Below are 20,222 nucleotides of genomic sequence, written 5' to 3' on the forward strand. Positions count from 1 at the left end.
AGTTTCTGGTATCGAAACCCAAATACAAAGCAGTTTTTCATTATCTATTATTTTTTTTGCTTCTCCCAAGAAAAGTCTGTTTTCATTTTTGCCTGCAGCATGCATACCCTGCAATAAACCTTTTTAATTAGCCCAAGCATCTGCCTCACAGGAATTCAGAATCCTAAGAAAAAAGGCATCAGAGTGCTGTCACACTGAGTGATCACTGGGAAGAGCAGACAGAACGAGAGCTCTCTGTACCACCAACTAAGCACAAAGTGTAAATTGTAGTTATTTATTGTGGCTCCACACTCCCACCTCACTGTTACCTCTTCAAATGTATTCAGTTAGAAGGCTGTGCTGGTGTTACATCAATCAGTTACTGGACTTGTGGCTTTGGAGATTGGCCTCGAGACAACAACCAGTAAATCCTATTAAGAGTCTTGTTACACCCTAATGTCTCCTTCTTGTGTCCTTCATTCGAGCACTATGACATCATCCTTGAAATAAACCCTAAATACATAATTTAGGTCTATGGTATGCTGCAAAAGTCTGAATCTTGGCTGCAGGGAAAATGCAAAGTGAGCACCGAGACTCCATGCAACTTTTAAATCATGATGCAGATGAAAATGCAATGTGCAACAGAGAGGCCGCTAAGCCTCAGGACAGCTGAAGTGCAGCTTTATTTTTCAGTACTTGAGATTTAACACCACAGAGATTTCTGTGGTGATATTTACACCATAGAAATCTCAGGCAGACATCAAGTTGAGCTTTTTGCCAGCTCGATGCACATATTTTTCTGGATTGCACTACTGTGAGTTTGTCTGAAACAAAGGGGCTTACATAACTTTGACACCATTTCGAGAGTCTGATTTAGACAACTCTCTGTGTCTTCAGGGAGCAGATTCAAACAGAATTAAGCTAGGAAGAAACTGCCTCCACATGCTCAGCAACAGAAGTTTCACTTATTTTTTTTATTTATTTTATCCCTGTTTGTGTGCAATGGGATCAACGGATGATGTTGCCATGGCTTCTTAATGTGACTTTATAAGCATTTGTGGTGAAAATAAAAGCAGAATGTGTGAAATTAAATTAGCCATATATATATATATATGTATGTATATATGTATGTATATATATAGCATATAGCATATATATATGTATATATGCTGGAGTCTTTTTTTTTCTTCTTTTTGCCGTTTGCTTTCTTTTTCTTTACATGATTGACAGTTTGACCCTCAACTATGACAGCAAGGTAACGCAGTGTGGTGCACACATGCACCCTATGTACAAGAAAACAGCTTACAGCCCAGAGCAAAGTGTGATTGGCCTATCCTTCAGGGGAAAAGAGGATTAGAAGACTGCTTATGTCTGCGCATGAGTGTGCCTTTGTCTGTCTGAGTGAGTGTCTATGTGCTAGCAGCAGGTGCACCCGGGCACGCTTGCTGCGTGCATGTGGATAGTAAGGTAGAGTAAGGAAAGCAAGGGAGCCTCTGTGACTTTAACAATATTTTTAGTCCCTTGCGTCTCGCTGGCCAGAAGAAATTTGCACTCAGGGTGCCAGGATGCTAATAGGGATAACTGAGGCTCAGCCCTAATATATCAGAAATTAAACGTCACTCACAAGTACAGCGTCACCTGGGAGCTGCTCCTCCTTATCATCACACACTCTCTTTGAGGATAGAAGCAGCTGCCCACTCCTGCATAATAACACAGGTATGTAATGCTTCTTTGGTCTTTGCACTTCTTTCTGGAAAAAGGAGAGGATTATGGAGTTAATGCTCTCTAGGGAAGGTTCTAGTAGCTTGTTTAGACAACGATACCACAAAGGGAATATGATGCTTGGGGTACACATGTACTCTCAAAGGTATCCATCTGCAGGGTCTGTTGTGTCTTTGGTGTGTTTTTGAAGCTGATGTTTAGTAATATAAACTTGAGTTCTGAAGTGTTTCCCTGTCTGCAGGGAGAAAATGCCTTTGTTAGTTTCTCTGCCTCATATCCCAGATGAGTATTCAAATTTAATGACCACAGTGCAGAGTGTGTTATCTGGTTACCAGACTCAGGTTACATTATTGAGGTTGCACAGTACAAACACACATTCTCTCACACACTGCGAGTGTCCAGGAGAGGAGATGATAATGATATTAAATTAAGTGGTAGAATATAGTCTCCTTTAGGTCTAGTTTTTGGGTACTTGCTCCCACTTTAAATTAATCCATACTTCCAATAAAAAGTCCTCCAGAAGGACAGGCTGCACATTTTAGTCTAAGTCACAGCTTCAGTCACAGCTTAAACTCTATAACGGCTTCACTGCTGAGGCCAAACTGAACAACCTTGATCTATTTGGTTAAAAGACACCTCAAGAAAATACTGAAACACAATAATTCTGCTCATCTGTATCACCTGGCTAAGATTTGAAAAACTCTTAAATAAAACTAATAAAAAAAAAAAACAATAAAACTGATAACTAAGAAAACTGCAGGTGTGTGTGTATAACTTGTTGTTTGTGTGTGCCTCTGACTGTGTTTGTTCTCAGGGTGTGTTTGATGATCTGTCTTTACACCTGCCTGCATTTGTGTTACCGCCTGTCTGTCTGTCTGTCTGTCTGGGTGAATGTGCACTTTGAATGACTGTAAACCTTTGTGTTTACATGTATGTGTGGGTGACATACACAAACACACACACACACACACACACACACACACACACATACATATGCATACACGAATTTGCTGCTTCCACCTCACAGCATAGAGATAATAACATCATGCTTTAGCGGCTTGTAAGAAGAAGAGGAGGAACAGAACAATCGCTACAATACCATCATTTTTCACAGGAGACAGACACCAAAATTCACCTCTGCCTACACACACACACTCTCACACACACAAGTCAGTAGGAGGAAGAGAAGAGGTAGGAGGGCGAAAGCTATTTAGAAAAATGTAAATGCATATTCACTGCATAGTAAGGTCAATGATTATGAGGTTATGATGAAGAGAAAGGGATAATAAATGTGCAGAAAATAAAAAGTAAAAAAGACATCAGGCTGAAAAAAAAACAAAGGATAAAAAAACAGTGATGGTGACCACACGGTGTCATGGCAACGCACCAGTCACAGCATTAAATAAGTTTATACTTGCTGATAAATGCAAGTCACCTTCTTTTAGTAGCACCAAGTGAAGGTTTCACAGTGATCATTTCAGCTGAATGACTTTTCCATGTTTTCACTATGCTTTGTTTTGTCATCACCGTGGCAACAGAGAAAATCAATGTCATCCTTTATTACATAGATTTGGGGCCAAAACCTAAACAAACAGTCAATAACATCATAATTTAAGAGTAAATATAAAGTAAAACAAAGAAAAAAGACAAAAGAAGGAAAAAAAGACTAAAGAAAAATCACATCTTAAAGTCTTTTCATTCAAAAAATTCCATTTGATGTGCTTCTTCGTATCAGCTTGAGTTCTCGTTTTGTCTCACAACTGTTTGCTTCCTACGGAAGCGTGGAGCTGTCACCCAAATAAAAAAAAATCAGACCTTATCACGTTATAACGTGATAAGTTTATTGTAATAACGTGAAACCTATCACGTTATAACGTGATAAGTTTATTGTAATAACGTGAAACCTATCACGTTATAATGTGATACTTTATTGTAATAACGTGAAACTTATCATGTTATAACGTGATAAGTTTATTATAAGAACATAGCCTGTACTGTATGCAGATGTTGTTACGACCTATATTGGAGCAAAATACATTTTATGGAAAATATACTCATCAAGCAGAAACATTTCAGTTCTTTTTGACAATGATTAATTGTTCTACTCTGATTTAATGTTGTACAGAAATGTGGGACAGTTATGAGAAACACGTAGGTCACCTGCCTGCACGCAGTGAGACGGTGCGTGTGTGTGTGTCTGAATTGCCACAGAGCAGGCATCCCCAACTTGGGACCTCTTGAGCCAGTGTCCTGCAGGTTTTCAGTATGTCCATACTGCAGCACACCTGACTCAAATAATGGTTCGTTAAGAGGCTGGTGCAGACTTGGTTTAATATTGTACACAAGGCCGTTATAAACAACACGGTGCGTCACCTACCTGCACGCAGTGAGACGGTGCGTGCATGTGTCTGAGTGGCAATAGAGTGTGTGCGCTGCTTTCAGTTAATAATATGTTGTCTCCTGACAATAAAAATGAAAATTATAAAGGCTTTATGCACCGCTGGGACTGGGAGAAATAAGTTGCCGACACAAAGACGTGGTCCTGTCTACTTAAAGGGTGCAACGTCAACAAGTGTCCTCCAAGCTTCATCAAATCTCTCCAATGAAGTAAAACTTAATCCCATGTAGTAAATTAGGAATTTCTCTGGAAATAATAAACCATACTGAAAACCTGCAGGACACTGGCTCAAGAGGTCCCAAGTTGGGATGTCTGCTCTGTGGCAATTCAGACACACAGGCACGCACCGTCTCACTGTGCGCAGGCAGGTGACCTACGTGTTTCTCATAACTGTCCCACATTTCTGTACAACAATAAACCAGAGTAGAACAATTAATCATTGTCAAAAAGAACTTAAAGTTTCTGCTTGATGAGTATATTTTCCATAAAATGTATTTTGCTCCAATATAGGTCGTAACAACATCTGCACACCGTACAGGCTGTGTTCTTATAATAAACTTATCACGTTATAACGTGATAGGTTTCATGTTTTTACAATAAAGTATCACGTTATAACGTGATAAGGTCCGATTTTTTTTTTATTTGGGTGACAGCTCCACGCTTCCGTAGTAGTCACTAGCAATGATAATGTAAGTATTTGTTATTTTATGTTTGAAGTTGATGCATATTAAACAGAAGCTTTTTGAAACCATCCATCAATTGTATTGCACTTTAAGGCCAATCTTCTTCATGTTTCGAAGTTGGTGGCTGTATCAGTCTTTTATTTAAAATTTCCCAATCAAATAATCAATTTAGCAGTTTAAGGAATTTGTTTTCTTCCTGAGACTTACTGTAAATGAGAAGACTGGTCACTCTCAAGCCTATGTTAAATATGAAGCTACAGTCAGAAGATGATGAAAGGATGTTTAGATGTTTCCCTGCTGCCACACACTTGACTCAAACTAATGGGTCATTCAGTGGCTTGTAAAAAACTTGACAACAACTGTTGGAGGACTATTTCATTTGAATTTGGTGTGTTGCAACAGGGAATCATCTAAAACCTGCAGTTCACTGGCCCACAATGTCTGGAGTTGGTTATCCCTGCTCTAGAGCTTCTCATGGCAAACGTATGAAGTACTTGACACAACAAATTAAAATAGTCAGCTCATCAACTGTGTAATTACATTATACTTTCTGGTTACTCAATGAGAAGTGGTACCATTTCTGAGTTTTCAGAAGCTGTTTCCCACTACTTTTGACAATTCAGCTAACTTTCCATCCCTCATCTGGTAGCATGACGCTGGCCAATCACACTCAGTCTCATGCATGACAAAGTGCAACCAGGCACAGGACTGGAGTTCAAACATCTAAAAAATGTACAAACCATACCACTTTATTTAAGCTTTACTAATCAAATAACTGTTTACTTTGATAGAGAAACATGAAGAAACAAAAAGCAAACGACTGTCTTTGCAGGGTTTGAAGCTGATAACAACTATAAACAAACATGTGTAGAGAATATGAAGATATCTAACACCCCTCTTACAGCAGCTGTCATCACATCTAAAATTTGGTTAAAATGATAATCTGTAGTGTCACATGCTTAGATTTGGAATTTTCCTATCCAGGTTCTTAGGGCTCTGAATTTGGTCCATTAAGGACACATCTGCCCTAGAGCTCCACAGACAACACAGCAAATGAGCATTTGTTGTCATATCACAACACATCATCTTGATGTAGAGCAGAACTGATGTGTTTTAATATCCTCCTTGCTGGATCTGGTGGCTGGTTGTGCATAACAGTGGAGCTGCACATACTCAATACTTGATATGCAGTTTGTGGTTTATGTAATGCAAGGTTCCCATTGGTGTGTATGTTGTGTTATGTTGCGGATGCAGCCTCTGTGCTGTCCTTTCATTACACTCCCTTTATATTACAGTCATTCAATCACTTGCTGAATTCTTTATGATAACACAAGCTATCTAATCTTCACAAGAGGAGATTAGATAAAGAATTCATTGGGACATATCTGGCTTTACCCAGTAAAAAATGATTTCCCAACACGCTTCAGCCAATATTCAGCTGCACATTACCATATCTGAGAATGTAACTGGTTGAAATATAAAACAAGGCATCCTACATCACAGCTTATAATATAATGAGTATTACTCATGGTATGAGTCATCTGTAGACATTTGCAGTGCAGATAGCACAAATGTTTGGCCTAAATATGGCCCACATCTGCAGTTTTGTTTGGCCCATATTTGACTTTGACTTACACCTTTGACTCCATGTGAGTGTGGCTGCCAAAACTCAGACACGTGACCATGTGACATGAACAACTGACATCGCATGTGACCCACAAGACGCCCATGTCAAGTCCATCATCTGACATCTGGACCACATCTGACCTAGACAACACATGCTAGCGTCATAATTGAGCCGTAAGTGCCAAAAATTGACTAGATTAGGCCCAAACATGTTTGCTATCAGGGAGATTTGTTATTTATAACCCTAATTCCAAAAAAAAAAAAAAAAATACATGCAGTGAAAATGTAAATTAAAGCATGTGGTTATTTGCAAATCTCAGAAATCAAAATTTTATCCCCAATAGAACAGAAACATCATACTGTGTCAGATGTTGAAATATTAGTTAATTTTTAATCTGATGGCAGCAACACATCTCTAAAAAGCTGGAACAGGGGCAACAAGAGGCTGAAAATGTAATTGGTATAAAACAAAAACAACTGGAGGAGCATTTAACAACTAATTAAGTTGATTGGCAACAGGTCAGTAACATGACTGGGTACAAAAAAAGCCTTTCAGAGAAGTGGTCTCTCAGATGTAAATTTGTGGAAAGGTTCACCAGTCTGCAACAAACTGTGTCTAAAAAGTGTGTAACAAATTCAGAAAAATGTTTCTCAATGTAAAATTGTGAATATTTTGAAAATATCGTGCAAAAATTAATTAATTAAAATTAAATAAAAATAACAGAAGGAATCTCTGTGTGCAGGGGAAAAGGCTGGATGCTGTTCATCTTGGAGCCCTCAGGCAGCACTGCATTAAAAACAAACATGATTCTCTACTAGAAATAACTGCATGGGCTCAGAAACACTTCCAGAAAATCACAGGCTGTGAACACAGTTCATTGTGAAATCCACAAATGCAGGTCAAAGCTCTGTTATCCAAAGAACAACCCATGTATGAACACATTTCAGAAACACTGCCATCTTTTCTGGACCAAATCTCATTTAAAATGATCTTAGAAAAACTGGAAAAATGCTCTGTGAATCCAAATTTTAAGTTTTTGGAGAACATGGACGCTGTTTTCTGAAGACTAAAGAAGATGGGAAGCATCCAGCTTGTTATCAGATAAAAAGCTTGCATCGTTGATGGTATGAGGTTACATTAATGGCTATGGCATGGGCAGCGCTTCCACATCTGTGAAGTTCTATCAATGCTAAAAAGTACATGGCGGTTTTATTCAAGTCAAGTCAACTTAATTTATAAAGCACATCTAAAAACCAGAGTTTTGTCAGAGTCCTTTACAACATAAAACATACATCAAAACTTAAAAACAGCAGAGCTGAACATATAAAATTTAATTAAAACACAAAGGATACACACAGGGTCATAATAATACCAGAATAAAAACTGGAGGTACTCCAACAAAGAGAAAAATCTAAGTCTAATCTTGAAATGCCAGTGAAAAGCCCTGACATGAGGTGAGGGAGGCTGTTCCTTAGTTTAGGTGCTAGGAAACCAAAGGAACACCAATAATGTTTAGCCCAAATCCTGGTACCACCAAAAGTCCCTGGTCAGAACACCTTGGTGATCACTGTGGCACATAAAGACTAGTCAAATATTAAAGGGCCAAACCGTGTAGTGATTTAAAAACTAATAATAAAATCTTTAAATCAATCCTCAACCTGTCAGGGAGGCAAGGAGGTGAGAACTGGAGTAATGTGGTCAAATTGGCGTCATCCTCAAGCCCTCCACTGAATCCTTTGAAGCATTGTTTACAGCTTTCTTACAGCTTTCTCCAAAAAACCACAAACTGAAAAGACTCTTAATAAAGCATCACCTCACCTTCCCGCCAAATGCCTCTCCTTCTGGACTCCCCCGCTCATCAAACCAGACACATTAAGCTGTCTCTGTCGCCTTTAAATACATTTTTTCCTTCGCTGATGTCTTCGGATCACCTGTCAGAGGCGGAACATGCGCGGTGAGCAGGAGGCTGCTGGTGAACCCGCGTCAAGAAAACCAGAATGATGTGGAAAAAAGCGGAAGTCATCTTTTTCTCTTCAATGTAAAAAGGCTGAAAGTGGGTTACTGGTGTTATTGTGGGATATCCTTAATGGGATATATCATTGATACATTTGAGATTTCAAAAGTTTGTAAGCTTTCTATAACTCGGACGGGTTTGAGTTATATTAAGACTGGATAGAAATAACAATTTGCCAAGCTAAAATAAACAACTCGCGTTTACTTTGTAGAAATTTAACGGAAATCATCTTCAGTGGCCGGTAGTGTACTAAAAGCAGAGACCCCTCTCACGGAAAACTGTGGTAACTGTGGTGTACAAGCTGCGGAGATGCGAGGCTCAGAAAAACAGCGAGAAACGAGAGAAAATAAGAAGCTTGTCAGGGCAGGGAAGTAACCATAAAAAGTCAACCGTTTGAGATGCTTCGAGCCACGGAAAAACACCGTTTTTGGAGATAAAAACCAGTGAAGACAGCTCGGATCGCGCATTGATCCGAATACTGGGGGACGGGAGGGGTCGATCATGGGGAACGAAGCGAGCCTGGAAGGAGGCGAAGGGCCGCCGTCTGGGCTACCGGAGGGGCTGGCACCTGACGGGAAGGGCGGCTTCGTCCGGGTCTCCGATGGGACTCCGGTCAATCTGAATGAACTCAGCGAGGAGCAGAGGAGGCAGCTCGCCGCGGCGATGTCAAGGGCGCAAGGCAGGCAGCCTGGAGGCGCAGCGGCTGCACGAAGGCAGGGAATTTAATACAACATGTTTTAACGCTCTGGAAGAAAATAATATATATTTTTACATAGCCTACACGCTTCTATGTGTGAGAGGAGCGAGTGGATGTTGTTGATCTGTGCGGCATAGGCTCATTTAGAAAGATGCAGTAACGGAGGCGAAGAGCCTGTTCACGCCCATTTTCAATCCTACAAATCGCACCAAGAAGCGATTGATGAAAAATCACCAACATCTGATGATCGAGAACAGGTCCTTCTCACCGAATACGCACAGTAGTTCTGGTATTATCAGATTCCAGTTGTATCTATAAATGTTGTCCATCTGCTATTCCTACTATACTTGGATACATATAGGTCACCGAACGATGATCATATATTTTAAATGTAGAGAAAAATAGTCTAATGTGATCAGATGTTTTGTGTACGACATCATAAAGACGCCTTGGCAAAGAGACACACCTCCGGCAGTTTATTTGTAAGAAATTGTCGAAATGCCTGCTGGGTAAGAAAATCTGTCGTGCTCAGTGTTTCTTCTTCTTCTTTTTTTCTTATTTCGTTTGAACGACACCTAAAAACTCAGCAAATACTACCACTAAACAAATATTCTCGCTTTATTAGCTCTACACCCGCACTCTAATATCACCAATTAAATTGCGCACTTTTAAATTTCGCTAAAATTGCAATTTAATCGGTTGCGTGCTGTGTTGTGAAAGGAAATGTAAGATGCTGCCATTAAGCATTCAGAAAAAAGAAATGGTCTCTCCATAGGCATCAGATAAGCTAATGCGCGTTACCGCTAATTGGCTCCAACTGGGGAAGAATTGTTATTTATATCTGAGCATGAGATGGGGGAGGGGTGCTTCAGTATTAATATTACTATAAATAGAACAGAGGCGTTAATGTCATCTCTCATAGTCCTCCCTCCTGCTGTATTCCGAGCGTTTTCATTAAAAAGTCCAGCTCCGTCTTCTGCTGTTGAGGCATCTGTCTTGCAATGAGCCTTGTCGCTGTCCGTGGTGCTGAAACACACCGGTGCTGTCCGTGGTGCTGAAATACTCGCCGCAGTGTAGCTGGCTTCTAGCAGGCATAACAACACCACCACTCAGTGTTTACTAGGCATCCATCACTCATGCTCACTATAAAAATAATCAGATGTTTTATTCATTATGGCAAATAAACTTTATTGCCTGAGAATGTAATTTGATAAAGCCAGACGCATCAGCGACTTGAAAACAGACGCTGCTGTGTTTCATACGTGCATCATCATGCAATCATAAAGAAACATCCAGCCAGTCCATTACATTATGCATTTCTACAACCATCTAGTTGGCTTGTTCTTTACACTTTGTGCTGCTTTTTGCACTGACCTAACAGTAGCTGTGTGTTTCTCACACCATCTCACCCATCTACACTTCATGTCATTCATTTGTATTCATGTTTCTGTCAGCTTTACCCCCAGGCTGCTTTAGCTATACACATTCTGTATTCACTGATGTGTTGAGAAGGCCTAAGATGTGGTGTTATCAGCACAATAGTTTAGGCAGTAGTAAATATTCTAAGCAAAAAAGCAGGTGACTTAATCAAATAAAAAAGGGAGATGCATTTAGTTGGAAGTATCCCCTGTAGTTTAACACATACAAGGTTCAGATGCTTGTTCATATTTCTTATGCTGTTAATGTTGCTGTGAATTGGAAGGATTTCTGAGACAGTGATAAAAAAACAAAACAAAAAAAAAAAAAACTTTATTTCTCTTTAGAAACACTATCATTTGAACAGAATTTGTAAATGTGCCAGTGTTGATCAAAGGCTAAAAGGATCCCTTTCAGCTATTACCAGATGTGAAGTGTTTCATTGGAGTTGCAAGAATAAGAATATATGTGGCTCCAAAGTAGATTCCAGTATTGTTCAGATAACAGAGCTGGAGTTGTTATTATTTTAGTATGGCTTAGAGGTGGTGTTGGTTTGGTAAACCAAAAATAAAAAACATCATTTTTGTTTCTCCATTTTCCATTTTAGGCCTTCAGAATCTGATGCCCAGCAGGTAGGGGCCTCCAGGGGCCCAGCAGGTCTAAGTAAAAGTCGAACTGTTGACGCCTTCAATCAAGGTCCACCCGGCAAGCCCACACCAGGCCGCAGTCCTTCATCGCTGAGCCTCTTTGAATCCAGATTCCGGCAGGAGCCAAAAGCCTCAGAGACCAAATCATCCGGGATGTTTGGCTCCAGCTTCCTCAGTGGGGCCAATCCCCTCAACGCCGTATCATCTATGACCTCCTCCGTCTCGTCCTCCATAACCTCCATGGGTGACGCAGTCAACATCCCCAAGTTTGGACTATTTGGGGATGAGGAGGAGGAAGATGCATCGACAGCACCACAGTCCAAGCAGGGAGGGAAGCCACCAGGGAAGGGCCCTCAGCAAGGGCCAGGTCCAAAAGGGCCACAGCAAGGAGGACCCCAGAAACAGGGAGGGGGTCCTCCTGGACAGGGACCAAAGCCAGGGCAAGGACCCCCTGGTCAGGGACCGAGACAAGGTCAGGGGCCACCAGGTCAGGGGCCCAAATCAGGTCAAGGTCCTCCTGGACAAGTACCACCAGGTCAAGGACCCAGGCAAGGTCAAGGGCCAGCAGGCCAAGGGCCCAAACCTGGTCAAGGTCCTCCTGGACAAGGACCAGCAGGTCAAGAACCCAGGCAAGGTCAGGGGCCAGCAGACCAAGGGCCAAAATCAGGTCAAGGACCACCAGGGCAGGCACCCAGGCAAGGTCAGGTACCAGCAGGCCAAGGTCCTCCAGGGCAACAGGCACCCAGACCAATCCAGGGTGGACCTCCTCAGCAAAAAAGTGGCCCACCACAGCAAGGACCTGGAAAACCTAGTCCCAAACAGCAAGGGCCACCAGGTCCTGGGGCATCAGCAAAAAGTGCAGGGCCTCCTGGTCAGCAGGGTGCTGAAAAACCTGCAGGTGGACTCTGTCCATTGTGTAAGACCACCCAACTGAACACTGGATCTAAGGACCCACCCAACTATAGTAACTGTACAGAGTGTAAGAACCAAGTCTGCAGCCTCTGTGGTTTCAGCCCACCAGACTCAGCGGTAAGACAGTTTGTTTGTTTGTTTGGTTTTTGTTCTTATATTTAAAACAATTAATTGTGACTTATCTAAGATCCCATAATTTGCTCCTTTTCCAAAAGTAGCTGTTTTCTTTCCAGATATCTAGTAGTTAACGAAAATGCCAGTCTACTGCCAGTGCGCTGGCATTTAGTTGATAAAAGTGACAGTTCACATTATTGATTACAGGCAGCAAGAAAGGTCACATATTCTTATATTTTCTGAATATGAAATCATAAACTTATTGTCCAGGACATTGTACCCCACATTACACTGCAAAAAAGTAGATCCTTAAAATGTATCCTGCTGACTCAAGACTTCTCTTGTTCACTTTAGCAATATCAAAAGACTTAAAATTGTTTTTAGAAGAAATATTAGACAAAACAATGTGATTGAAGGATTTCAAATTTTACAATAGATGCTCTTTTTAAAGTATAACTCAATCCAACACAAGTCTGAATTACAGCATATTGCTGTTTTCTGAGCTGAGAAAGAGTGAGTGTATCTCCCAAGAGTGGCAAACACAGTTTGAAGAACAGAGGGACCATATGGACCCAGGGAATGTTGATCAAGGTGACTCATATCATGGCCACAGGAAGATGCTGTGCCAGCCAGTGAGCACACTCAGTCACACATGAGCTATAAACGCTGGTGGGCCATGAATATAACTCTGCAGAATGACTGATTCCATCTGCTTCAACTTTTTCTTTAGATGTGCTGCTCTGCAGATTAAGCCTGGAGACAGTTAGTTTATAGCAATCTAGAAATTTAGACATTAATTGGCTCCAAAAAGGTCCCGTTTGTATGCTTAAATACACGTAAGTAGCATTACTCACCACAATCATGAGCTGCTCTGCTCTAGATACCGATCAAACTGTCAACAGTAGCCTTGAATACAGTGGAAACCAAGGAGATAGCCAAACACTGAACAAAGAGCTCTGTAGTGCAGCCTTTTGGTAACAGATGTGGTGTGGTTAAACAAACACAATGAAAAGCAACTATGATCCTGCACATATGAAGCACCTATATTGTAATTAATAGAAAATAAACTGGCATTGGTCTAGTATTATTCTATGCTTTTCTGAGCTGTTGTCAAATTTTAATTCTCTCATTTTTTCCAAAATTAATTAATGGAAGTCTTTGAGTTTGTTTTTATATGAACACACACACACACACAAAAATGTTTTTTATGGGTTTGATATGCTTATTTATAAATGGTAATTACACACACAGATGCTACTTATCCTCGCAACACTCTGGAAATATGTCTATATCCACTTTAACCTATATTTTGTTTCATGCACAGGGTAAGGAGTGGTTATGTCTGAACTGTCAGATGCAGCGAGCGATGGGAGGAATGGATCCCCCAGGCATGACAAAACCCAAGCAAGGCTCAGCCCCACCCTCACCCCAGAGACAGGCACCCGGCAAGCCTGGCAAGCTGCTCATAAAGCAGCAGAGCACCACTGACCAAGGATTAACACCACCAACCACTCCAAGGCAGAAGTCCCCTGGTCTTTCCTCTCCAGGACCCCTTTCCCCCGGCTCATCACTGGGAGGTTCCCCCAAAATTGACCCCAAGACAGGTCGCCCCATTCAGCAGAAGTCCAGTCCCCAGCAGTCTCCAGCCAAAGCCAAACAGGAGTCTAGCTTCTTTGGGGGGTTAGGAGGAATCAGTTTAGGAGGCCTCACAGATGCAGCAAAGCCTCCTGCAGCTGCTTCACAAGCTGCTGAGTCTGTAACAGGCAAACTGTTCGGGGGGTTTGGTGGGCTGATGGCTGAGTCATCGAAGCCTCAAGCACAAGCTGCACCAAAACAGGAGGAATCAGTGGCAGGGAAGTTGTTTGGAGGTTTCGGAGGTTTGACAGACTCTGCTAAGCCTCCTGCTGCATCTCAGATGTTCAGCTTCGGATCATCCCTCTTGAGCTCAGCCACCAATCTCGTCTCTGGAGAAGATGAAAAAGAGCCAGAGTCTCCACCTGGGTCACCACCAGACTCTGGACCAGGTTCACCACCTGAGTCACCTTTCTCTGCCCCTGGATCTCCCCCAGATTCAGACTCTGCTCCTGACACTCCACCTGCTACGTCCAAGAAACCACTAAGGACCATTTCTGTGGAGCATGAAGCGAAGGCTCCATCAGGTGAATCAGCTCCAGCTCCAGCAGCCAAGAGAAACTGCCCTCTTTGTAATGTTGAGCTCAGCATTGGATCAGCAGACACACCCAACTACAGCCTGTGCACCGAGTGTAAGAAAGAAGTGTGCAATCTTTGTGGATTCAACCCTACTCCTCACTTAGGAGAGGTAAGAAATGTTATTACTGCAGTATTTAAAAACATCTCCATGGCTCCCTACACTTTCTACCAGTAATTTATGCATTCAGCTGTATATAAATAGAGCATCCTCTCGACGTTTAAAATAGGTCACTGTAGAGATGCAATCAAGTTTTCGGCTTCTTTAAAAGCACTCTAGTTTCAACTAAATAAATACTGTAATGAAATCTTCACATTTGACCACTGGCTTAATGGATGTGGTCAGTTATGCTGCACAGTAAATCTGTTTGTGTTATGATCAAACTTTCTGTTGAAGAAAAGACAAATTAGACAAATTAGATTTTAGAAGTGGAGGTCACATGATCAAAGAATATTACAAACCATTGACACTTGACTCTGAAATTGAATATGTGTGCAGAAAATCTGCAAGAGCAACCAATTATGTGTTTGCCTATACTATCTAATATATCTATATAAATATGTGTGTCTGTGGAACACATCATTTTCTTCCTAATGCTAGCATTTATTTATTTTTTTAGCTTTTTTGTGACATATAAGAAAATGTAAATACCTTGGTGTTTATTGGTGTTTACAAGAGTGTGTCCCTATATTATGGATACCAAACACTTCTGGCCTGCTTATGCCCTGTGGTGTAGGGACTAGTTTGCTGGTATTTCCACAGTGTGTTGTCTCATGTGGAAGCACCGACACAAGGCTGCGTGTTGAGTACAACACAGCAGATGGTGTGAGATCAGTATATTGTGGGAATAGAGTCCAAAAAGTGCTTCTGGTTGAGCGGATTCTCAGCATGCAGGCAAAACATATTCTCAGATGCTACACCCTTTTACTATTCCATGCAAAGCATAGTCATTGCTTAGACACTGTATGGCTCATTGAAAATTATAAGCCTATTATTGTAAACCAACTTAAGTCATTGGTCATAGGGGATGTTTGGTGTATCCTCTTGACATGATCAAGAGGACTCAAGGCCCAATCACATGTTTGGCAACCAGCTTCACGTTGTTAACTCTTGGTTTATTTTTGTCTTTGCTAATCTACTGAGTATTTATGGCTCTCTGAGGAGCCTTCTGTAACAGTGAGTGGGGTTAAGCTGGTGAAGAAACGCTGAACTCCACCATCCATCTGTAAAGGAAGTGCAAAGTTTTCCTGGGAAAAAAAAGTACATCCTAGAAAAGATGTGCTTTGTTTTCATTTAAGGTGTGAAAATAAAATAAAATCTCTGCAAATCGCCGGCATTCCAGAGTGCTATGACTTATTGTCAACAATTTCTCATGTAACTCTGTGGGGTAAATAGTTTTATCTTTAGGTTATCTAAAGAAATTTTTAGGTATTTACAGTATATTATCACTCCTATGTTGCTAAAAGAGCATTAGTTGGATCTGAAAATTATGATGAAGCTACTTTCTGTCAAACTTTCACTCAATTTGATGGTTTAAACTGAGGTTAATGTCCAATCAGGAGCAGTCAAAGATCAACAAGTTACATAAAATATGTCTGTCAGAAAAGAACAAAGATGATAGTCCTCTATGGCGTGAAAAAGAGGGATTTGATGTACGCTGGCAAAAAAAAAAAAGAGTTTTTGTGACACCTAGAGGAAGAAGGGTAAATATGTAAATAGTTTTTGTTTTTTGTTTCTATGCCAATATTTTTTCTCCTGAAAGTCAATACTTGGGAGAATAATAATACCTTTAACCAGAGTAAAGGCTAAGTCACTGTTAATCTGTTTGTTATTTCTACAAGTTCTGTTAGTAATAAATTCCATTTGCTGTTTTGTTTGGCCTATATCTATTGATACATTCATTTTACATCATTTTCAAATCAAAAACTGACAGATGAGGCTAAGGAGGCTATTTTCCTCCAGAAATTCCTGCTTTGTTGTGATTGGTCAGCTCTAGTGGCCTGAGCAGGCACCGCCCACCATTTCTTATCAGCTCTGCTGTAATTCTGATGGTTACAAAGTTAGAAAAGTGCAGAATAAACCCTGTGTGGGCACATGCATATATAAGCAGCTCACACTGAAAGAATAATTGGCAAAACTTTATTGAGCCTCCTTTCCAGAACAATAAGTTACACTTTTACTTTCAGAAAAAAACATAGCAGACATCTTGAGTTTGCAGGGATGAGAAATCAGGTGTGACTTTTGTAATTTTTATTGTGCTGAAGGCTGTCTCAGCCAGTCCAGCTGGTAAGTGGTGCTGAATGGGACCTACTGGTTTTTGCCTGTCTGAGTGCAACAGCATGTCATTTTAAAATCCAAAACCTTTTGTTTGTGTTCCTCTGGAAATATTTTTTTGATAATGAACTATAAGGCGAATCAGCACATCTCCACAGGTCAGGCTGGAAATATAGAGATCCAGCAGTCATGGTTTCTTTGATGAATATGCTGCCACATCAGTAAAGAAAAAAGATTGAATTTCCTCCTTCAGCAAGTTCATGCACATAGAAAATCTGTTGACATGGTTGTGGCTGCCTGCTGTTTCAGTTCAGGACTCTGCCTCCATTTGTTGTTCTCACTGTAAAGTAAGTGTCCAAGTCATGCCGTTTTTATCAAAAGCATCTCAATCGGCTATTTGTGCAGAGCTCATTTAAGCATTAATTCTTCATTCTTCATAACTGCGTTATGAGTAGAAGTTTTATATTTCTATTTCTGACTGCATGCTATCTGCCAATGCTTGCTATGATGCTGCAAAGCTGAACCATTTAAATAAGGGTGAGCATGAAGAAAAATGTAATTATGGAGGAGAGATGGGCACCCAAGCCACCGAAGCTCTAATTGGACACAGATTAGGTCTTTTATCAACACCCTCTTGTTTTGTCGGCTCAGTTTTTTTTTTCTTCCTTCGAGAAAGATGCAGCTAGAAATTGGCACAACAATGACTGATTTTTTTTTCTCCCTTCACAGAACTGAATAAATTAAATATTTCAATAATATGAATAAGATTCAGGCAAGCTAAATCTTAAAGGTGGAATATTCTCTACATGGCACACACATCTCACAACTCCTCGTTGAGTCATCTACCCCCTACGGAGTGTGCCTCACTTCTGTGTCACTCGCTGTCATCATGTCGGCTGTCAGCAAGGGTTCGTTTGCTGACGCACGTACGTGTGTGAGTGTGCGTGTGTGTGTGTCTTTGCAGCAGCGAGGGGGTGGTGGTTCTTAACATTATGTTATCATTTGCTGTGCTGTAGACTCATTGAGTTTGAGATGACTGGACAGGCTGGCCTGAGCTGCTAAAATGTAATTATGCTGCTTGTTTGAGTGACTTTTTGCCATCACAGTATGAAAGAATGCTCTTTACGGTCTTTTTATCATTAAATCTTATAGGTCGAGTGTGCATGTATACTGCAATGAGTCAACACGTGTTTGTGTGTGTGCAAAATCTCTCTTTCCTTAAAAGGATTTAAAGGGCAACAGGAAGCTTGTCGTCTCTGTTGAGGCTTGATCCTACACTCAGGTGTTTCTGCTTTATCTCCATCAAAATGAGTTGTGAAAATAGGCACCCCAGTAGGAAAAGCTCTCCTCTTAAAGTGTTTTCTTATTTATTTCTGCTTTCTTTCTGACAAGGCTGTCTTTGTTTGTTATCTATAGCGTTTTTCCTTAGTCAAGATCAGCTATTATCTGTCTTTTCCTGTCAGTATTATATCTGTGATTTTATTTGTTTTTGAATGCCTGCCTTCCTTATAAAGAAAGTGTTTTCTGTGGAAAAGTCCCAGTTCGCAGTGCTATCCCTGCTGTCGCTTCCTTTTTTCTTTAGAGGAAGTCTGTAAATGTGTGTAAGAGATGTTACTGTATCTCAGGCTCCATGTCATGTTGACCTTATCAGTAATGAGTGTGCTCACTGGAGAAGTCTTACATAAGATGGGAGAGGCACTCCTTTGCTAACAAGAACAAATCAAAGAATTGAAGCCTAGAGAGAAGCTGTGTGTTATCTCCTGCATCTGAAAATTATAACTAGATTCCAGCTTTTTTACAGATTTTTCACAGCCTTTCAATTTTAATATGTATGTGTATGTTAAAATGAAATTGCACAGTAGAAGTTTTTAGTATATAAATAATAAATATGTCTATTTTTCTAACTGATCGGACTTATCTGAATCCCTTTTGTCTCTGCATAATTAGTCACTTTTAACAGCAGAGCTCCACACATTGGTAACAGAGAGGGCCATTTCCAATTCAGCATTTATTTACAGTACATTACTTCCCATTTTAAAAGCAGCCTTTGCCACAGAATCATTATCATACTCTGGTAAATCACTTGTAAATAACAGGGTCTCAAGCTGTCGGCTAGCTGCAATACAGCCTAGATGCAACAGTTTGCAAGACAACTGACTGCAGCAGCATTGTGTTCATCTACTTTTGAGGTGCAGTCAATCGTTGACTGATACAGTGTTGTTTTTGGCAGGCATCTCAGTTTTAGTCTTAGATTTAGTCGTCAAGGCGAAAATGCTTATCACTTTTAGTCATGTTTTAGTCATGTCTAAGTTTGATAGTTTTAGTCTCATTTTAGTCAACAAAAACTCATAAATTTTTAGTCTAGTTTTAGTCAAATAAAATAAGTATTAGTTTTTAACTAATTAATTTAGGACAATAATACGTATTAAAAAGTGGAATCAAGGTTGACAGGTTGTAACAAGTATTGCAAGTCATAAAAAAGTTAACCTTAATGCTTTTGCATAATAACCAGATCCTTTACCTGATTGATAGCTTTAGCTGAGACTTTCCCATCAACAGGGATGCAAAGCTGCCGTGCTATACTTAACTGCTGTTGGGCAGAAACATTTTATTTCTATGTTTCACCTTTTTTCATGAATTGATGCCCTAATTCATCATACAAACATGTCACATAAGAAAATAGCAGATCTGTAAGTTCAACACATTGTGAGCTTGTTGTTTGGTTATTTTCATCAATAATTACAAAATTAAAAGGAATGGTTTTAGACTTAAAAGGTTTCCCAACCAACAGCAAATACTGTAATCATTACTCCTAAAAAGCAAAGAGCAACAACATCTTTGCTTTGGTAACTGTGGCTTTATTTCTGAGAATTTTCTGAAGTGTAATACTCCACCCTGAACATACACACGCCCAAAATATGAGCAGTGGATGAGGAACACATGCTCAACTTGACCTGGTCTGCCAGTAAATTATGATGGATTATAGTTAAAATACGTCCATATATATATCCTTTCGTCGCTTCCACCAAACCCATGAAACCATCATGATTCATCTGTGTGTTATGGGATGTGTCTAACAGCTGTGTGTGTGGTTCACCACGCGTGTGAGCGTGAGTGAACGTGCACGCGGAGGGAAACGCGCATCGGGAGTGAAGAGAGCGGAGAAGTGGTGTAAAAACTTTTTACCTCGTTCATACTTTTTACTAAAAAGTATGAACGAGGTCTTGTAATGAAGCCGCTTCTCAGCGCAACTGTTGCCTTCCTTTCTTTGTGTTTCACCCCGTTAACAAGTGTAGAGAGGAGCGTAGGGAGTTCACCCCGAAGAGAAAGCTACTTCGGCCCTGGAGAAGACAGATCTCTTCTGTGCAGCAGCATTGCTGATTGACACATCGCGCTCACACTAGACAAAAATGTCGTGCATTTTTAATGTTGGACAATCACCCCTTGAACGTTTTCGTCTCGTTTCATCAACGAAATTTCACAAACGTCTCGTCATGTTCTCGTCATCAAAGAGCCATTTTTAGCTCGTC

At 40.5% G+C, this 20,222-nt stretch overlaps 1 protein-coding gene across 1 annotated transcript in view; it reads left to right on the forward strand.

Moving 5' to 3' along the window:
- The first annotated feature begins 8,846 nt into the window (after nucleotides 1–8,846).
- Nucleotides 8,847–20,222, forward strand: part of pcloa (piccolo presynaptic cytomatrix protein a) — a 63,994-nt gene continuing 52,618 nt past the window's right edge. The window contains exons 1-4 of the mRNA XM_041977778.1: nucleotides 8,847–9,136; nucleotides 11,144–11,817; nucleotides 11,899–12,212; nucleotides 13,534–14,529. Of these exons, the coding sequence (XP_041833712.1) occupies nucleotides 8,925–9,136; nucleotides 11,144–11,817; nucleotides 11,899–12,212; nucleotides 13,534–14,529 (2,196 nt within the window). The 5' untranslated portion in view covers nucleotides 8,847–8,924. The remainder of the gene's footprint in view (nucleotides 9,137–11,143; nucleotides 11,818–11,898; nucleotides 12,213–13,533; nucleotides 14,530–20,222) is intronic.

Source organism: Melanotaenia boesemani, chromosome 23, assembly GCF_017639745.1.
Source record: "Melanotaenia boesemani isolate fMelBoe1 chromosome 23, fMelBoe1.pri, whole genome shotgun sequence".
Lineage (NCBI taxonomy): Eukaryota > Metazoa > Chordata > Actinopteri > Atheriniformes > Melanotaeniidae > Melanotaenia > Melanotaenia boesemani.